Source organism: Desmodus rotundus, chromosome 7 (genome assembly GCF_022682495.2).
Source record: "Desmodus rotundus isolate HL8 chromosome 7, HLdesRot8A.1, whole genome shotgun sequence".
Classification (NCBI taxonomy): Eukaryota; Metazoa; Chordata; class Mammalia; order Chiroptera; family Phyllostomidae; genus Desmodus; species Desmodus rotundus.
In genome coordinates, this window is record NC_071393.1 from 10133458 (window position 1) to 10149995 (window position 16538).

General features: G+C 47.9%; 1 protein-coding gene and 1 pseudogene across 1 annotated transcript in view; both read left to right on the forward strand.

The window, feature by feature from the left end:
• The first annotated feature begins 2406 nt into the window (after positions 1-2406).
• Positions 2407-2970, forward strand: LOC112310785 (large ribosomal subunit protein uL23 pseudogene; annotated as a pseudogene).
• A 6266-nt stretch (positions 2971-9236) lies between these two features.
• CCDC60 (coiled-coil domain containing 60) overlaps positions 9237-16538 on the forward strand; it is a 121551-nt gene continuing 114249 nt past the window's right edge. The window contains exon 1 of the mRNA XM_045200835.2: positions 9237-9779. Coding sequence (XP_045056770.2) covers positions 9690-9779 — 90 coding nt within the window. The 5' untranslated portion in view covers positions 9237-9689. The remainder of the gene's footprint in view (positions 9780-16538) is intronic.

The following is a 16538-nucleotide window of genomic DNA, read 5'->3' on the forward strand; positions in this document are numbered from 1 at the left end:
GTGCCTACTGGTCTGTCTCTCTCTCTCTGTCCCCCTCCTTCCCTTTCTCCCTCTCCCTCTTTCCCCACTACTCTTTCTCTCTAATAAAAAGTTAGCACATGGTATACCTCGTTTTCATCTCTTTTGTCTTTTAAACTTAATATACCTTGAAGATTGTGCTGGATGCTTGCTGGGTGCGCACCTTCTGTCCTATCCATCCCCCCCACCCTCCCAGGCCCATGATCAGTGATCCCGGAGGGTGACCTGCAGGCACCGCACTAATGGGCTCCCTTGCCCCGGGGCATCGGTTGGGGCCTTGCCCCTGGGATTGGAGGCACTAACAGAAGAGAGGGCAGGAGGAAAGGGAGCCCCGGGCACTCATCCCTGGGCTCCCTCCAGGTCAGGTTGCTACAGTTGTTTGCTTCTCTCTTTGCTCCTCGCTCCTCGGAAGGGTACAGCTCAGTTGCTGGAGAGCCCTCTTCACAGGCTCTTCTCATTCTGCTCGCTGCTCCCTCCCTCTGCCCCTTCAGGTCTTGAGTTGGTAACAGCTCCCCACTGTTGCCAGCCTTGGAGTATCGCACAATCCCCTGCTAGGCACCGCTACCTTCGCCTACATCTTTGCAAGCAACCCCTTAATCAAACACTCCTCAATCATCCTCCTTTGGCGGTGTCACCGTGTACTTCCTGGGTCTCTGATGTCTCACAGCCCTGCTTTTGAATCGCCTCATTCTTTTTTTTTAAACGACTGAGAATGTAACATAGTTTATTTCCCTGTTAATCGATATTTGAGTTGAAAGCAAGACTTATTTACAACCTGCCACATGCCTGGCATATTTTTATATGCACTGTCTCATTTGGCCCTCACGTCCATCCATTACATACATTTTTTGAGGAGAGGAAACGGGTTTACAGAGGTGATGATAACACTCCAGGTTACATGTGTAGTGAGTGTAGACACGGGATTTGAACCTAGCACATTGGATCCTGGTGCGAATCTGAAGATGTGCCCTCAATCACGAATGTTGAAAATTTGTTTCATTGTTCTATTGTTAAGTGAACTTATTTGTTGAATATCACATACATGGAGGAAAAATACACAAATCATAATATACAGCATTTAATGGTCCCAAAGGGAACATGCTCACAGAATCACCACCCTGATCAAGAGGTAGAAGAGCCCTGGCTGGTGTAGCTCAGTGGACTGAGCACGGGCCTGTGAACTGAAAGGCTGCCAGTTCAATGCCCAGTCAGGGCACATGCCTGGGTTGCAGGCCAGGTCCCCAGCTGAGACCGTGTGAGAGGCAACTGATCAGTGTATCTCTCTCACATCAATGTTTCTCTCCCTCTCTTTCTCCCTCCCTTCCCCGCTTTCTAAAAGTAAAACCTTTTTTAAAAAAATAGATAGAATATTACCGATAGCATTCCAGTTACCATTCCTCCTTCTTCTACAAAAATGCTTTCTATTCTCTCTCCTTCTTGGTCTAAAATGATGTTGTATTTGTAGAGTACTTGACTGGAGCTATCTCACTATGCAGTTACAGACTCCCTGGGCAGGGTGGAGTAATAGGAATTGAGGGCACCCTTCTGCCCCAAAACATAAAACATCAGACAATACATATGAAACAAGAGTGTTTAAAGACATTAGACATCAGGCAACAAAGGACAGTCATCTCTAAGAGACAGGAACCAAGCAAACTAGGTGAGTCCTGTGATTTCCTCATCTTACTGATGGGAAGAGTGTCCAGATGACAGCCAGGGGAAAGGGAACGGCGGTCCCTGCCCCGAAGAGATAAAGCTGGGAGTCCAGGGAGGCGAGGCATCTAAAGTTCACAGGGAAGGGTCCTGCAGAGAACAGCCCTGCAGAGAAAGAGGTTGCCCTTGCGTGTCCAGCTGAGTACTGACCAGCGCTTGCACGTGAGGAAACTAACTGAGCCTATGAAAGAGCCACCCAAAAGGACTAGAGGGAGCATACCCACATGTCACGAAGGGCCAGGAAGCGGGCCTGCTCCCACGAGCCAGGCTGGGAAAGCTCATAATATATGAGGGTATCAACTTGAGTACTCAGAAGGGGTTTCCTCACTAGAAGGGCAAGGAGAGCCCTAGGTTAAATCTGTGTAACAAGGCTTAAGCAAACAAACATCTTGGAAGGATCAAACTGAACTATGTTCCAGAACAAAGTTTTTCAGCATATATAGGAATGCAAAAACAACCAGCACCCAACAAGGTGCAATTCACAATGTCTCGCATTCAATTGAAAATCATCAGGCATACAAAAAAGTAGAAAAATATAATGCATAATCATATGAAAATCAATCAATTGAAACCAATTCAGATATAACACTTATTAGTGGTAGACAAGGACCTTAAAACAGATATTAAGTAGCTAGGGGGAAAATTGAGCATGTTAAGTAGAGACGTGGAAGATTTTTTAAAAGAAAGAATTGAGCTTTTCACGAAGATGGCGCCCAAAGCGAAGAAGGAAGCCCCTGCCCCTCCCAAAGCCGAAGCCAAGGCAAAGGCTTTGAAGGCAAAGAAAGCAGTGCTAAAAGGCGTCCACAGCCACAAAAAAAAGAAGACCCGCACGTCACCCACCTTCAGGAGGCCTAAGACACGGCGGCTCCGTAGGCAGCCTAAATATCCTCGGAAGAGCGCCCCCAGGAGAAACAAGCTAGACCACTATGCCATCATCAAGTTCCCCCTGACTACTAGTCAGCCATGAAGAAGATAGAAGACAACGATACACTTGTGTTCATTGTGGATGTCAAGGCCAACAAGCACCAGATTAAACAGGCTGTGAAGAAGCTGTATGATATTGATGTGGCCAAGGTCAACACCCTGGTCAGGCCTGATGGGGAGAAGAAGGCATATGTTTGACTGGCTCCAGACTATGATGCTTTGGATGTTGCCAACAAAATTGGGATCATCTAAACTGAGTCCAGCTGGCTAATTCTAAATATAAAAATTTTATACTAAAAAAAAAAAAAGAAAGAATTGAATCTCTAGAGATGAAACCTACAATGTCTGAAATGAAAAATACACGGTATGGGATTAGTAAACACTGAAGAAGGAAAGCTTAGCAAATTTAATGACACAGTAATACCTATTTTTTAAATGTATTAGTCCTAGTTATTGTAAAGGGAGTGCCTGGTAACTTATATCTGGATAACCTTTGGGTTTGCTTCTGTAGCTTCTTGTTTCTCATGGTCTTTTGTTGTCTGAGCCTGTTTCCTAGCTGTGGGTAATTTTGTATTGATTGCCAATGTGTGTAAAAAAGTATACCAATATTTTGAGGCTCCGAATAATATTACCACCCTTCAGAGAGGAATACTTTTGATTTCTGGCAGTTAGAAGAGGGAAGATCACCTTAAGGTCGTCAGAGATTGAGTTAATTTCAAGCTGGTTTTTAGTCTTTGCAAAGGCTGGTCTATTTCCTGTCTCCCATCACTCTCAGAGGGTAGCCCATCAGTGGATTCTAACTAGAAGGAAGGAGGGAATCAGGAAGTGAGGGATAAAGGAAGAAAGGGAGGAAGGAAGGGAGGAAGGAAGGAAGGAAGGAAGGAAGGCCGGCCTTCCAGGAGGATAAAGAACTTGGGAGTTGATAATAGCTAAAATTTATTTTGTACATATTACATGTTATATGTTTTACTTAGTATATGTATTAAGATGTTTTTATCTAATATATTAGATGACAGAGACAAATAGACAAAGATATAGATAATCATGTCATTTTTAACCCCCTCATGGCCCTTAAAACTTTGACGATTTTAGTTTTCTTCTTTGCCATAGGAAAATTGAAGCTTACATAAGTTAAGAAACTGGCCTAGGATCACACAGCTGAAGTACAGCATTAAAAATCAGGATCTAAACTCGGTTCTGTTCCGCTTAAATCCCAGGTTTTCCTCCCCCTATCCTACGTTGCCTCTCGGTTGAATTCACCCCCATGTTCAGGTCTCAGGACCCTGCAGTCCAGGTGGCCCCGCCTCTTGTGTGAGAGTACATTTGGGGAGGCCGGACAGGAAATAAACCTTCTCGCAGAGAAGAGTTAAACTAGTCAACTCTTTTCAGTGCAGGTGACAAAATACCAACTCAAATCAACTTACAGACAGTAACAACCACCGCAGCCACAACAACACACCCTGTTATTCGTGGACTCACATAAATGGCATTTTTTTGGATGGTGCCAGCCTCAAGCCCACCTGGATCCAGACACACAGGTTTCACCAGAATTCAATCTTTCTCTTTGATCTGCTTCTTTGTGTTGGCCTCGTTTTCTTCTCTTACAGAAAGGCCTTTCCTTGTGGCACAAAAAAAGTACCTTTGAACAGAGCCCACTTCACAGCCGTCTGTCCAGAACCTGAAAGGAAGTCCCCTTTCCTCGAAACAATTCTGAGTGGCCCAATTTGGTTGACATCCTTACCTCTGGGCCAGTCACCATGGCCAGGTGGAAATGGGGATCTCTGTTGGCCAGGCATGGCGGTAAGCTCGCTGCTGTGACCCTCACGGAAATCCCACGATCCAAGTAGGGTAGGACTTGCTCCCCGTTGGAAGGACAGGCAAAAGCAGCCCCGGTCCACCACACGACGTCTTGGCTATGTGTCCTGGCACTAGGTCCCCACAATGAGGGCTGGGATAATCGGCTAAACATGATTTCAGGGCACTGCAACCAAGAGAAACATCGCCCCACCCGAATGAAACTACCTGATTATGGATCCCACATTAGAATAGGCTGGTTCCTGCTTAAACCTAAGGAGTTGTTTGGACAAACTGCCAGACAGCCATAAAATTGGGACTCCATTTCAGCGAGCACTCACTTAAACACCATGTTTAAAAACATGCATCTATAGCAATGGAGGATGTTTATACCTTGTTATGTGAACAAGGAGCTTACAAACAGGATGTTTGGCAGGGGTTCCTACCTGTGTGTTAGATTCACCTGGGAACTTTATTTAATTGAAAATTCACTGATGCCTAATGTTTAATTTTAAGCCGCTGATTCTGCAGAGTTGTGCTGCGGTCTTCTCCTATCATCCCAGTCGGGGCGGAGAAGGAAATGAAGCTGGAGCAAGATGGGTGGTGTATTTGTTTCCCGGGGCTGCTGTAACAAATTACCACCAACAGGGGAGATTAAAACAACAGAACTTTATTCCCTTACAGTTCCGGAGCTAGAAGTAAAAACTCACGGCACGGGCTAGGACGTGCTCTCTCTGAAAAGCCTAGGGGAGGGCCCTTCCTTGCCTCTCCCTGAGCTTCCAGTTGTTGCTGGCAATCCCTGGCATTCCTTGGCCTGTAGATGCGTCACCCCAATCCCTGCCTCTGTTGACACATGGCGTTCCCTTTGTGTGCCTTCTGTCTCTATTTCCAACTTTCAATCTTCTGTTAAGAACAGCAGTCATGGGATTAGGACCCACCCCAACCCAGCATGACTTCATCCTAACTTAGTTACATCTGCAAAGACTCTGATCCCAAATAAGGTCACGTTCACAGGCACCAGTTTTTAGGACTTGAACGTGTCTTTTGAGGGATACGATCCTACCTACCCAGGTGGGAGGCAGGCCACAGCAGGTCCTGAACAGGCCATGATGAGCTACTTGAAAATCCATGGCAGGGAAGCGATTTCCTACCTGGGATGGGGATTTGAGATGTCTTATGTGGATGTGAAAGCAAAAGCTCCTCCCAGAAGTCTAGAGAAGTTAGTCTTCCAGGTGGCTTGGAAATCCCAACTGCCTTTGCGGGGTTAGCAGAGGTAACCCTGGGTCGTTCTGCTTAACTGAATGCACACACACGTCCATCCCTTTAAGGGAAAGACCATCCAGACAGTACGAAACAAGTCACTTACTTTGGAATCAGAAAACCTGGGTTCTCAGGCAACCTCCACCACTAACAAAGTGCTACATCCCAAGGGCTGCGATTTCCACCTTTGTAAAAACGGGATTAACGATTCCACAGTTCCAATCTGTCCTGCTTCCCAGCACACTGGGAGATAAAGCGTGTGAAAACGGAAAACATTATCCATGAAAATCACTTGGGCCACACCCCAGGTTTCCAGTGGGGGAAACTCACTGGGAATGTTCTTGGAAGCCCCAGTCCTTCCTCTACCAAAGTAAAGAGAGGAAGAGGAGGGGCAGGAAGGTGATACAACATTGTCTTCTCTTTGTTTGCAAAGATCCAAATTCACCTCCCCTTCTTGGGGTGTGGTTTGGAGGATGGGGTGGGAATGTGATACGGAACCACAGAGCCCCCAAGAGGCAAGGCACTGATTCATTGACAGGCTGCCAGCTACCAGGTGTCGGGGGAGCCCCAAGTTTTACTCTTGCCCTGGGCTCCATAATCTGTAAATCTGATGCTGACATTTCAGGAAAAAATACCCAGAAGGCATTCTCTGGGTGCTAGATGCAACACGGAAAAGTACTTTAAAGATATTTTTTTAAATAATGACTTTTCCAATAGGTTTTTAATGCCAAACATATGTATTATTGACTAAAACTCATGTGTTGAGCAGATTTTGAAATTTCACTTAGCTACCCCAGCTGGTGTCCGACACATTCCAAAAATTTTCTTCTACTTGATACACATATTTCTAAAGCGTTCGGGTGCCTTTCCTTTTGGCAAACTGGGAGGACAGAATGCCTGTCACTTCATGTCTTTCAGCCTATATTTTGCATAAATCAACCAGGAATTAAGAATTAAACAATCACTTCCCATCTTAGTTGTCAAATATTTCGCTGTTGGGGGAGTGTTTGCATATCTGAAAACACGTTGTCTTTTCAGTGTTTAAGGAATGCGGAGAATATCAAGAAACTCCTTGAAATGTCCGTGAGAGCGATGGACAGATGGTGGTGATGGGGCAAGGCCGTCGAAGAGGGTAGGTGGCGAGTTCGTGTAACCAGGTGAGGGAAGGGGAGACTTCACAGCCTGCCTCCTGTCTGACCTCCCTCGTTACTCTAGTCAGCACTGACCTAGCTTGGGCTCCCCCGAAGCAGGAACAAGCAACGAGATTCTGGATTTAAGTGGCTTATTTGGGAGGCCATCTGAGCAGTACCAGAAGCGGGGGGTGGGGATGCAATGGGAAGAAGCCAATACTGGGTCACGGATGAGCAGGCAACAGTGTTGCCTCGGAGTCAGTCCTGACGGGGGCCTCTGGGGGAGTACAGAACGCGCTCCAGAAGTGGCCTCCCCGGGGGGTGAGGGGGTGAGGAATCTATCCACACGCTCTCATTAGTCTTTACTCTATGCCCACTCCTGTGGGTTTCAACTTCTTGCATGTCCAGGCTGCTCAGCTCAAAGACAGAAAGCATCCTTATAGCTCCAGCCCCATGGTTCCCAAACTATGCACCAAGGTACGGCATGATGCCACAGAAAATTCACAGGAGAAGGTAGGGATATTTTAAATCGGGGTACTGTGCTCTGTCCATTCATCGCTTCACCAGTCCTCCCCAGTGCACAAGGTGGGCATTACCACCACTGCTTACACACATGATGAGATGGACCAAGATCTCATCACCGGCAAATGGCAGAGGCAGGATGTGTACACAGGTCTTTTTGATTCCAGAGCCCTTTCTACTTCCAATTCTCACACGGCTCTGACAGGTGGATATAAAAGAAATGAGTCAACATATATTGAGCACTTCCCTTTTGCTAGTTATTGTGCTTCTTGTGGATTATCCATTTGGCTTTCATCACAGTCCTCTGGGAGGATCGCCGAGGCTGCTCAGTGGCCGAGTCAGTCTGACTCCAGAGCTCAGGCCTTTGAAAAGAATGCTCTGCTGTGGATTTCCTCATCTTGAGCCAAAACCCTCTTCCTATGCTTTGGGCTCACACAGAACTGGCTGAGTCCTTCTTTCCCGAGCCTGTCCCTCAACGCCATGTGAACGCAGCTCTTTGGTCTGCTCCAGGCTAAACATGTCCCATTCTGTCTTGTTTTCTTATCCCTTCTTCCCCCAGTCCCATCTTCTGAACACAATTCAGTGCATCTGCATCCCTCTGAAAGCACTTGCTGATTGCTAATGCTGCCCACAAAGGAAGCAGGGGGGAGCAAAACTTCCTGTGAAAGGGAAGGTCAGACTCAGTCTTCAGACAAAGGCAAGAAAATAATGACTTCCAAGCGGCAGCGTCTGGAGCTGTGTTGGTAGGCATTTTGTATTCTGCGGAGGGTCATCTTGCCCCGGGAGGCCTTCTAAAGAGAAGGTGAGCTCACTGTGCGGCCATGGTGACATCATAACCCTCAGCAGTTCAAGGTTTAGAGATAAAACATGAGTCAGACTGATCCAGCGTGAAATAATACCAAGGATAAAGCATGCAAATCAGAGCTCACGTAATAAATCTTCCGCAAGCTGGCAATCTATCCCCACGGGGTTATTGGAAGGATTAAATAAATTAATGTGTATAAAGTGCATCGTCGAGCACCTGGCACAGAGCGAGTGATCGATAAGTAGGAGTATTAATGTCTGCTGTGAAGTAAACACTGCACTGTAAGAATGACGAACTCTTCCTGCGGATGGGGTGTCAGGGGATCGTGATAGTTGCCACTTAATTAGGACTCCTCGTGTACTCCACCTGTGCATACATCGTCTGTCTGCAGCCTTGTCGACCTGGGGGAAAGCTGTTTTCCCCGTTTTAAAGCCATGGAAGCCAAGGCTCAGAGGAATGAGTCATCTTGTTCGCAGCCGCACCGCTAGGCAGTTAAGAGCTTGGGTTTTAGAAATCAAACAGGTCTGGCTTTGAATCCCAACTCAGGCACTTTGCATGTGACCTTAAGAGCATGATTCAATCTCTCCGTGCCTCGGTTTCCTAGTCTGTAAAGTAGAGTCATAAAATACCTTCCTTAAAGACGTTTTATGAGGATGGGAATAACATAGGTAACACAGAGCAGTGGCTAGTACATTCTAATACTCAATAAATGTCATACACACACGTGTGCGTGTGTAGGCTTTGAAGGATGGGTAGGAGTTTGTCAGTGGAAAAAGAAGAGAAATAGGCACCTCGGATTAAGGTAGTGGGTTCATGGCAGAGCAGAACGGAGTTGGAAAGGAACCAGTCGCTTGTAGTTAGACAGACAGAATGGGTCGAGGTCCTCAGGCCTAAGAGCAGAAACCAGAGTTTGGAGAATGTGGCTCCCTGACCAACCAGCCACCTGCTCCCAGCCACCATCCCAGAGCCCCAGAGAATCCGTAACCCCGCCCCCCACTAATCCCAGCCAATGAGAAAGCCCTCTATCGCGTCTCGTTGCCAGGCAACTGAGTTGGCCCAGCCTCGCAGTTTGCAGCCGTTTTCTCTCCCTTGTAGGGAGAACCTGAGCTGCAAACTGGAGCCGCCTTAAAACGGGGCTCTGGGGGCCCCTTTATGGGCCCCCCCTCGGATTTTATCAGTAGAGTTTTATTTTTTTAGTTCATATTTTATTTTTGTTTATAAGAGAGAAAGATACCTCTTTTCAAAGAGAGGGAAAGCTCATGAAAGTCTGTAACTTTCTAAAAAGTGAATAATTTCAGGCTTTCCTTATCCAGTCCATCTGGACTCTCTCACCCTGTTGGAGGGAAACTTAGATGTCTTGTTTTCCATCGCTCCCGGGGCAGGAACCTCCTTGGAGTTTGTACTTGGCACTTGGGAGTCGGGGTGAAATTGCTGGAGCTTCTCACACCAGTGGCTACTGAGGTAGAAGATTCTGGAAAAACTCTTCCCTTGTGGGCACAGGCTAAGCCTGAAGGGTTTCCAAGATGACCAAGGCACTAGCCGCCAAGAAGACACAGAACTCCCCCAACTCAGGGGCCCTCTGTCCCTTTTATACCTCAGAACTTCCATCACAGGTAAGTCTCTTGCCCTCTGCCCAAACCAAACCTGTTTTAAAGACCCAGAGAGATAGGGAGGAGCCTCCAGACCAACCAGGGGCAGGCAAGAGAGAAGAGCTGTGGGGTAACTGCAGTGTCGAGAAGCGTGCCTGTTGCTGTCAATGGTTGGTTTCCCGTAAAGCATGAAAACAGCAGCCAGAATGGTGAGCTAGACCATCCTCTTAGCCAGTAATTCCAAAATGATGGGATAAATCACCAGTGACACCACAGAACATCAGGAAAAAATTAAGATGAATTGCAGGTTTGCTGTTGCAGAAATTATTCTCAGAGATCCACTGGGCTCGAGGCACAGGCACGTCCTCTCGCTTACGGAGGGAGTGCAGCGTGCCAGACTTCGGGTGTTGAAGCCCGACTTAGCCACTCACCAGTGAGTGACACTAGGCATGTTGCCGAACATCTGTGAGCCTTTATGTCTGTGTTTGCGGGGTGCAGCCACAGTGTGAGGACTGAGCGAGGTAAGATATGGAGATGGTTTAGCGTGATACGAACACTTGATAATGTGTGTAAGTGACATGAAATACTGTCGTGGATTTAATGACCGGAGTCCACTGTTTCTATTTCTCGCACTTGAGAAAACGTTTATTGATTTTAGAGAAAGAGGAAGAGAGGGAGAGAGGGAAGAAGATGAAGGGAGGAGGGGAGAGAGAGAGAGAGAGAGAGAGGAACATTGATTGGTTGCCTCCCACTTGTGCCCCAACCAGGGACTGAACCCACAAGCTATGTATGCGCCCTGACTGGGAATTGAACCCCCAACATTTTGGTGTGCAGGATGATGCTCCAACAAAGCCACAGCGGCCAGGGCCAAGTGTTTTTGTTTCTAAATGATCGTAACGGGGTAGGCCAGTTTTGTCTTTGTTAAGTGTGTCTGGTGTTGCATCCACAAACCCTGACATCACCACGGACCGGCCAAGGTAGGTGAACAGTGGCGAAGAGGGCCAAAGGCCGCACTGGCCCACAGAGGTTCAGGCAGGGGCACCTGGACAGAAGCCGGGGCACAAAAGACAGCCTAAAATTCATCCACGCTCACGTGGAGTCCAGAGCGTTCCTGAGCTTCCAGTCCCCAAGGGGTAACACGCCTTTACACACCGCTCATGGTGAGCTCGCTCTGCACGATGCAGTCTTCATGCATCTCTTTTCATCTCCAAATGCCACACAGCAGCGGGCTTCCTCCTGAGCAGCCCTCTGTGGGACCGCACTCGCCCTGCACAGTGGTGGCGGAGGGGAATGAGGGAAATGACGGGCGGCAAGGTGGCCGCCTCAGAAGAGGAGGTGAGTGGGAGAGCAGGGCAGTAGCCTCGGAGGACCCGGGTCTGAGCCCTGCACCTGCTTCTTAGCAGCCCCGTGGCCTTGGGCGGGCACAGTACTCCTGCTTCAGGGCCGCCATCTCTAAAACGGGGACAGCCTGGCGCCTCCCTGCGGGATGGCCGCGAGATTGCCACGAGCATGACGCGATGTGCCCCAAACTCCTGGGACAGCTCCTGACACATACTAAGCACGCCCTAGAGTCAGGGGTGTCCAACCTTTTGGCATCCCTGGGCCACACAGGAAGAAGAAGAGTTGTTTGGGGCCACATATTAAATACACGGTGATATGCAATCTCCAAAAAGTCTCATAATGTTTTAAGTAAATTTACAGTTTTGTGGTGGGGCCGCATTCATAGCCATCCTGAGCTGCATGCGGCCCGTGGGCCGCTGCTTGGACCCCTCTGCTAGCTGTTAGTTGTGTTTTCACTCATTGAGCAAACATCGCCTGAACCCTCGCTGTGTGTTCTTGTTCCACGTGTGTTCTTGCCTTTCAAGATTTCATAATCTATCGTGTGTATGTTTGGGATGGGGAGTAAGAGAGGTAATGAGCAAATAATTGAATGCAGGTTGATTAATGGTGTGCTGGGGACATATCATTGGGTGTTGTGGGAACTCAGAGGACGACAGCTAACTCAGTCTTGTGTGTGTGTGTGTGTGTGTGTGTACATGAGAGAGAGAGAGAATTGAAGGAAGGAAGGAAGAAGCCATGTATTCAAGTAAATGCAATAGAGTTTTCCATCATGAGAAGAAGAAAGTAGAGGAAGAGACGGAGGTTGGAACGATACCCGTTTCTGGGGACGAGGGTAGGTGGGTCTCAGGGAGGTCAGGAAAAGGGGAGAAGGATCTAGGGAACTGTTGGATAAACTAAGACCTCAGAGGCTAAAGAGCTTGAAATCCCGCTGCCCCGCACCACTTGCTGGGGAAATAATGAAGATCTTCCCGGGAGCCCTGGCGCACATCTGAAGGATCGCGCCTTTAGAAATTGCAACTTTTTGAGCTACTGTAAAGCACCGATTAGCCGAAACCAGGCTAACTAGAAACTGACAGGCCACAAGAAAGTACAGAGAGATGAGGACTGACTTCCGGTGCAAATCAAAACCACGGTTGCAGCGCTGGCAGTGGCGGTGGTGATGGTGGCGTGTATTGAGTATTTACCATGTTCCAGGTTCTGAGCGAAAGCCTTCACCTGTGATATTGCAGGACCATCCACAGTACTTCGCGGTGTGAACTGTCACCTCCTCACGAGAGAGATGGCAACACCGAGGTTCAGGGAGGACGGGTCCCTTACCCAAGGGCACCCTGCCAGCAAGGAACAGGACAGGGATTTTAACTCCACTCTGTCTGGCTCCAGAATTGGAGCCCTCCCTGCCTCTTCATGCTAATCAAGCCGGTGACAGATGGCACATGCCACCGGGGACACAAAGAGAAGGGGTGAGGCACAATCAGTGGCTTCAAATGGTTTTTATGTTTGTTTGGGCGACAGGGGGGTCGGGGGGACATATAAAAAGAGAATAACAAATGCCAGGGAGCCAGGTAACTGTCCAGTGAGAATTGCTCTGGGGGAAGATCTGGCTTCTCGGGGGAGAAGACGGAGGCCACACTGGGCTGTGTGATAGTGTCACTTACGATGGGTCCACCATGCGTTAGCAGGGTAAGTGACCCTTGGGAAAAGCCCCAGAATGGGACCGGAAGCCCTCTGAAACTAGTTACTTTCCTTTTCCAGAGATGGAAGTTGCGATATCATAACTAATGTTACGGCGGCACCCTGCCTGGGATGACATCTTTATGTAGTTTTTTTCAGTGGCAGGAATATGAATAATTTATGCAAACGCTCTGCTTGAATGTCTTCTCCTGATGAAAACTTCTGTGGGGCTCTGGCTCCCTAACCTGTTACCCAATCCCCTCTCCCTCTGTTTCCCAAGGAAGCAAAAAAGAAGTCCAACCAGTAGGCACAGGGAGAGGGGGGTGGGCACCCAGCATGTGTAGATACCATGAACCCACATTTTCTTCCTTGGAAAAGTAAAAAAAGAAAAAAAGAGGGGCACTAAGAACATCCTATCCACATTCTAGAATGGAAATGCAGAAATGAGGTTGGGCAAAAACTGTAAAAAGTGCGGAATCCTTTATACAAGCGCTGTCTTTTGTGTCTCTCGGTGCCCGAGTTTCTCTCTCACTGTCATCAAAAATCCAGACGGAGGAGGAGCTTCTCTAATTTGGGGCAGACCCTGAGACAGCCAGGAACCCTGCTGCGTGCTCTGCTCCTGCCCCAGCCTAGTGGTTGAAAGAGCAGATCCGTAAGCACTCTGCATGGGTTCCAACCCCAGCTCCTCCTTTTAACTGGATTGTGCGGCCTTGAAGAAACCTGTTCCTCTCGAGGTGCCTCAGTTTCCTCGTGTGTGAAACTGGCACACCCTCATTTATCCAATCTGATACCATCTCCCACTTCAGGGCACATCACCACTACTGGGTGCCACTAAAACAAAAAATGCTAAAAACGTGCCCCAGGTTTAGAGATGTTAAAGTGTGGAAAGGAAGTGCGCATCTTAGAATAGATGAAATACAGCTGGAAATCTTCGCTCACAGGGTGTTGTGGGGGTCCGACGGGTTAATATGGGTAGGGCTCTCAGAACAGAGCCTGGCACAGAGCAAATACATCATGATGTTTTATCAGAGCTTCTCATCGACCCCATGACAGAGATGTATTATTAACCCCCTTTCGCACCTGGGTAGACTGAGGCTTAAAGAGCCCCCAGGGCTTGGTTCTCTGCTCAGAGGTGAGCTGGCAGGTTGGGGGAGACGGGAAGAATTGTAGGTGTGAAAAAGGCCTTGGCCTGAGCCCGTCTGGCCCCCAGCCGGGCAGTGGAAACGGCGATGCTCAGAGAGACTCTCAGAAGTCCAGCCCACTGTACACCCAGGCAGGCTGCCCAGCGTCAGAAAAGGAGAACACCCCCCACCCCGCCCCGGCTGCCCCCAGTGGTTTTAGAAATATTTCCCCCAAAAGAAACTTCGACTCCCAGTACAATGTGTTTGCATGGCAAACGTGAAATGATTTTCCTCTTTTTCCAGGTAGGAGAAACTGTGACCCGAAGTGGTAAGCGTGCACTCAGTGCCGGGTGGCTTCTCTGGCCTCTAATCACCGAGACCACGCCCCCTGCACTGAATCACTGATTACCCTAAAAAAAAAAAAAAAAAAAAAAAAATCTGACAACCACATGAAATTCAGTTCTGCAGAATACCAGCCAGATGCACCTTCACTGCTGTTTCACTCGTGACCTAGGCCAGGAAAATAGCAGCGCGTCCTTTGCTCTCTCCAGAGTTTTTCTGGCTCCACTGTTACAGCGGGACACAACTGCAGGAGTCAATTTGATACTTTGTTTTTTTCTTTAGCCCCAATGCTCTGGACTGGCTATGCTTGCCCAGGCAAATCTTGCTGTGTCTAACTGCAGGCCCGTTCGACAGTCAGGGCTCTCCACCACGATAAATCAGAACACAGACAGGCTCAAGTTCATTACCTCCCAAGACAGGAAGAGCGATAGGCACTTTCTTTACACTGGACAGAAGGAAGCAAGCTCTTTGTCTGCAGAGAGGCCGCTGGTCCACTGGGACAAGTGAGAGTGGGGGAGGGGGGGAGAAGAAACACATCAGAGTCCAGTTGATGTGATGTAAGCTTAGTGACTGAGGAGGAGCTCTGCCCTTGAACTCAGACAAAGTTGGGTTCAAAGACCCTCTCTGACACTCTCTAACAGGAGGTTCTGTGAAATGGGTTGAACGGTAATAGGATCTACTACTTAGATGTTTTGGAAGGGTGAAATAAGATAATGCATGGGAAATTCTGAGCGTGATCCTTGGCTCACTGCTGACCCCCAATAAGTACTGATAGTGGTTATTATTATTACTCGTGCTCCTCTCTCTGCTCTGATTGGACGTCAGTGCCACCGTTCCCATTTCAAAGACATGGTCATGCCCAGATATGAAGTCTGCCAGAAGCTGGTATTAACTGTAAGGTCACGTAAGAGTGGGGTCCATCGTCACAGAGACCGTGTCCCAGTTTAAAGGTTGAAGGGGAGGCACAGGTCTAGAGATCCTTTTCGGAACTAGTACGAGAGTATATTTGCAGCAAGGGTGAGGTACCTTGCAGGAGAGGGTTCATCCTGATGGCAGAAATGCTTGACCCGGTTAAAAACCTTAGTTATTGAAAAGGGTTGCCCCTGAGCATGATTTGAGCCCTCTGGATTTAATTCTCAGCCCAGTTCCATTACTCATGTTTGAATCCCATGGAGAACCAGAAGGAAGTAAGAAAAAAGGAACACCCTATGTATCAGTTAGGATCATTTTTGGCAGCAAGAGAAAAACTGAAAAGCAGTGACATAAACAAAATGAACTTCTTTTTCTCATATAAGAAGTCTGGAGGCAGATGCCTGCTGGCATTGGTTCAGGAGCTCGCTAAGACCAGGATTAGCAGGTCCTTTTCCCTCATGGTCACAGAACGGCTGCCCCATCTCCAGCCATCACAATCTCATTCCAGCAGAAAGAGGGAAAAGCGAAGTGTAAAAGCTACGTTTGTTCCTTTTATGAAGCAAACAAAGGCTTTTGAGAAACCTTTGCAGGATATTTTCTATGTCTCAAATGCCAGAATAGCCTCGCCTGCCTTTGCTAACTGTAAGAATGGCTGGGAAAGTGTGTATCTGACGTGACTGTGGAAAGCAGTGACAACGGGGAGAAATGAAAGTATGGAGGATGAGCATCAGATTGACTCATCAGCAGTGACTGGCACAAACGATTTCACCCAAGTCCAGACACTGGGGGCCCCAAGCAATACACAGACAGAGAGTAACCTATAAAAGAAAGACATCCCCAACCCTACACAACAACTTTTTAGGAATCTCAAGAGCACTTATCCATAGCTGTAATTTAAAAAACAGCACAGTACCCATGAGAGGGCTTCGGGGGTCGGGGGAAGAATATCAAGGCCCCCAGGGGAAACACCCATTCATTCAACTAATACAGGGTGGACCAAAAAGTAGGTCTACAGTTGTTCATACGGAAAATAATACAGTAAGTAATAAATAATAATACAAGAATAAACTCCTTCATTACTCACAACTGTAAACCTACTTCTGCTCCACCCTGTGTTTACCGAGCTCCAAGAACGTGTCGAGCGTGATTTCAGGTGTTGGAGATACTGAAGTGAACAGGCACGTGGAAACCCCCCTTCTGCAAAGTCTGAGAAATGTATGCGTGTATTTACAGGAAGTGACGTGAAGAAAGAGCTGAGACCATGGAATGTGTACCATCTTTATTCCTCTGACCTCCATCTGCTTCCACTGCTTGGGGGGGTGGGGCTTGAAGAAACGCTGGTTAGACACGCTTTTGCACAACTTATAGGAAGAGACCTGTTCTTGACCCCTTCCAG